The sequence below is a fragment of the Populus nigra genome, chromosome 2 (genome assembly GCF_951802175.1).
Source record: "Populus nigra chromosome 2, ddPopNigr1.1, whole genome shotgun sequence".
In the NCBI taxonomy this organism is placed as follows: Eukaryota; Viridiplantae; Streptophyta; class Magnoliopsida; order Malpighiales; family Salicaceae; genus Populus; species Populus nigra.
In genome coordinates this window covers 46,445,940-46,450,108 of record NC_084853.1, presented here as the reverse complement: position 1 = coordinate 46,450,108, position 4,169 = coordinate 46,445,940, and the positions used below count along the sequence as shown (strand labels likewise).

The following is a 4,169-nucleotide window of genomic DNA, read 5'->3' as shown; positions in this document are numbered from 1 at the left end:
GATAAATTGTAATTAATATCCTTAATTTTTACTATATTTTTAAACAAACCTTATTTAATATTGTGTTTGGATCGTGTAAAATTTATTTTTTTTGTTTTTAAATTATTTTAATAGATTAACATCAAAAACAAAAAAACCAAAATATTATTTTAATATATTTTAAAATAAAAAATACTTTAAAAATACCGCACACCTCTTTAATAAACTGATGCGATGCGGTGGGATTATCCTCTGGCCGATCTTTACGAATCTAGATGCCAAAATTCTTCCTATTTTATTGGCTCTGCCCTCTCTGTTTCGCGTGCACTTCTCTTATTTTTATCTTCTTCTCGATAACAACTCAGTCTAGTTAAAACTCTTTGACTCTGTCCCTCTCCATACAGAGACCAGGTAACTCATCGTTAAATTCGGTTTTACTTCAATTCACAGATCGTTTTCTTAATTTTATGCTGCTCTTTCAGATTCGAACTATTTAAGCTAAGAATGGGGTGTCTTCGTGTTTGAATTGATGGAATTTATGATTTTTGATGTTTAGGTTCCAATTTAATTATGAACGATATTGTCTTAGTCTTAGGAATGTGAATCTATCGGTTTTGAGGTTTAGAGAATGAGTAGGTGCTTGCTTAGCTTAACCAAAAAGGCAATTGTGTTGTTTATGAAAATCAGGACTGGATAGAATGTCTTACACTGGAATTGTGAATATAATTGTCTATGCTAATTGTAGTTTTAATTGAAGGGCTATAGCTTGATGGCCGAGATTAACTTATGAATGTCATACAGTGGGAATTGTAGGTAATTACTACTTAGGATGTTTAGAGTCAACCATTATTTGTTATGTATAGCAACCTTTACTTCTATGAAATCCTCACACAGTGGGGCTGAATCGCATTAAGTCTTCCAGTTTTTGGGGAAAGGATGGGTGCGCCACCCAATTGAAGAAAGCATGCAATCTTGTTTGTGACTTTACCATGGATTGACCTGTGAACTGGAGCTCTTGTGTTCATTTTTTAATTCCAGTTGGCTGTTTGACAATGATTAGCACCATGGTGTTATGTGCTCGTGCATTTTTTTTCTATATTTTGTTCTCATTTGGATTTTTAGCTTGTTCTTTGTAAAATAATGAGGTTGAGGAATTTCTCAAATGATTCTTCAGGCACATTGTATTGCAGCTGGCATTGGAGGAGGTGGTTGCTATTGAATCTGGAAAGGAGATGGAAGAAACTTTCAAGCCTCTCAAATCCGATGATAGACTAAAGCTTTACCCTTTAACTCCTTTTAGGTTGATAAGGGGTATTATATGTTTGTTGGTGTATCTTTCTACTGCTTTTATGTTTGTAGTGTATTTTGCACCTGTTGCAGCTGTCTTGATGCGATTTTTCAGCATACACTATTGTAGAAAAGCAACATCCTTCCTCTTTGCTCTTTGGCTAGCTTTGTGGCCCTTTCTATTTGAAAAGATAAATGGGACCAAAGTTGTATTTTCTGGAGATTTAGTTCCGCCTAAGGAACGTGTTTTGATAATTGCTAATCACAGAACTGAGGTTGATTGGATGTACTTGTGGAACTTAGCATTGCGGAAGGGATGCCTGGGCTACATCAAGTATATCCTCAAGAGCAGCTTGATGAAACTACCTGTCTTTGGGTGGGGATTCCATATTTTGGAGTTCATTTCAGTTGAGAGGAAGTGGGAAGTTGATGAACCTGCCATGCGTCAAATGCTTTCGACTTTCAAGGATTCTCGAGATCCCTTGTGGCTAGCACTTTTCCCCGAAGGAACTGATTTCAGGTACTTTAATCTCCTATGTATTCTTTATGCAGGCATATTTACTCATAACATTAAGCTTAATTTTTATCAAAGATATTTGGCTACTAAAATCAGATATCTTACAGAGTAATTGGCGGGATCTCCTTTTTTTAATATTTGGCAGTGAAGAGAAATGCCAGAAGAGCCAAAAGTTTGCCGGTGAAGTTGGACTTCCTGTGCTGGCAAATGTTCTACTTCCTAAAACAAGGGGTTTTTGTGTATGCTTGGAAGTTCTACAGAATTCCTTGGATGCAGGTTCTTTTCAAATAATTTTTTTTCCTGTCAGTGCGGTGATCATATGCTTTTGATAATATAATGTGTGGCTTTCACTCTCTCAAGAAAATATATATATATATATATATATATATATATATATATATATTTGATTTGATTCCATACTGTTTTAAAAAGCAGCCTGTCTCACTATCAGTGCATCACTGCTGCTAAGTATTACCTCATCAGTTCTGGAAATCTATTAAGTTCATCCCAACATCATGAACTTTATTGCTTGATGAGAAGAATTCAGTTTTTTCCTCTCTTTTTATGGCTCCTTCTGCAAGTTACTATATACTTAATCATGTTTCCTATGCTGCAGTTTATGATGTCAGTATCGCATATAAGCACCAATTGCCTACCTTTCTGGACAACGTATTTGGGACAGATCCTTCAGAAGTTCACATTCATGTCCAGCGTATCCCTGTTAAGGATATCCCAGCTTCTGATGCCGAGGCTGCTACATGGTTAATGGATAGGTTCCAGCTCAAGGATCATTTGCTTTTAGACTTCAAAGCTCGAGGCCATTTCCCTAACGAAGGAACTGAACAAGAACTTTCTACACTGAAATGCTTGGTAAATTTCACTGTGGTAATTTTATTGACTGCATTGTTCATTTACCTTACATTTTTTTCATCCGTTTGGTTCAAAACATATGCGAGTTTAGCATGTGCCTACCTTGCTTCAGCTACTCACTTTAAATTCCGGCCACTACCCATTATGAATTTAATATAGCATTGCTTAGTGCAAGAAATTAATAGTTTTGCTATAGAAGATGGTCAGACTTACAGTTAAGGTCTCTTGTGAACATAGAAGCAATATGATCAAATGTTCTATTTCAGTATACTGTTCTGATATATTATTTGAGCACCATGACAGAACTGTTTGCTGCCTAGGTTTTAAAGAATGCAAGTTTACCGCCAAAATGTTTTGACATGAAGCATAGAAATGCTTCATCACTTGAATGCCCTGAAAACCGTGGTGTTATGCGATGTAAAATGTTAAGATGGAGCATAGCAACCCTCGCTATTAGGCTGGGTTAGCTGTCAGCTCTAGTCCCCACCAAGAGTCAGCTCTCAAGTTCTATGCTAGCTTGCACTTCCGTGCTGTAAAGAACCAGCCCTATCCGCTCAAGTTCTCACTAAGAGTCAGCTCGCTAGTGCTTTTGTGGGCTGTGTAACTTGATTTCATACACTCAGGTTCTCTCTCTACTTCCTAGGTGTCAGTTCTCGGTCAGGTTACGTTCCCTGTCTATGTCTCATACTCGCTTTCTGCATTAGAGTTCTCAGAAAAGGATCTCATCTCAGTGACAACCATCCTACTCCGAAGTTGCTAGCTTGCAGCTTCTGTGCTATAAAGAATCGCCAATACATCGGATTCGTTGGGCTGGATTTGGGCTATCTTAGATTCACACGCAAGATGTGGATTCAAGTCTTGTCTAGCCCAATACTAGGTATGCTATCTTTCACCCAGGTCCAGTAAGAATTAGCAAAGCCCTGACCTCTCCCGCCCAGCCCATCAAATCTCTCTCTCTCTCTCTCTCTGAGTGCGCTTTTTTTTTTTTTTCTCTTGGTGCCGTGAAATTCGTGTCCTGCCAAGCACACCATTTCCAAACTTTTAGATGAATTGCGGTTTCTTTTGAAAGAAATCTGTTCGGGGTTTAGAAAAAGGAAAAATAAACTGATTTGCACTGGAGGGTTTGAAGCTTAGAGAAGATGAATTTTTTGTTGTGCAATTCAATCCATTGATTGTTGAACTAAAATGGGAAAAAAAAGTGGTGACATTACTAGGATTTGCTTCAATAGAGAAACAAGTGGGCACAGCTTAGGATGCCTGTGTTATCATGACGATTCAATGCTGCATTACCTGCCCATATCTTGTGCTTACCGTTTCTCTACTCATCTTCTACCTCTTACCGCAATTTGTCAATTCCTTACCATCTGCATATTGAATAGACATGAAAACATTCCAAAAAAAGGGGTCCTAGATGCCATCGCTGTACATGATAAAGACAGTTGCAGTCGATATGCCTTTTGTCATTTGTAGATCAACAACATTTGATCTTGTCAACAGAAGTAAGCAAAAAGAGAAG

General features: G+C 37.6%; 1 protein-coding gene across 2 annotated transcripts; it reads left to right on the top strand.

Moving 5' to 3' along the window:
• The first annotated feature begins 203 nt into the window (after positions 1 to 203).
• On the top strand, positions 204 to 2,921 carry LOC133681590 (probable 1-acyl-sn-glycerol-3-phosphate acyltransferase 4). 2 transcript variants are annotated; one of them, XM_062104676.1, is made up of 4 exons: positions 204 to 390; positions 1,170 to 1,786; positions 1,929 to 2,059; positions 2,400 to 2,921. In XM_062104676.1, exons 2-4 carry the CDS (start codon positions 1,212 to 1,214, stop codon positions 2,810 to 2,812), a joined length of 1,119 nt encoding a protein of 372 aa, XP_061960660.1. In that variant the 5' UTR covers positions 204 to 390; positions 1,170 to 1,211; the 3' UTR covers positions 2,813 to 2,921. The 2 variants fall into 2 exon arrangements, with proteins under 2 accessions (XP_061960660.1, XP_061960659.1); XM_062104675.1 differs by having other exon boundaries at positions 205 to 390; positions 1,154 to 1,786.
• Positions 2,922 to 4,169: the final 1,248 nt, after the last annotated feature.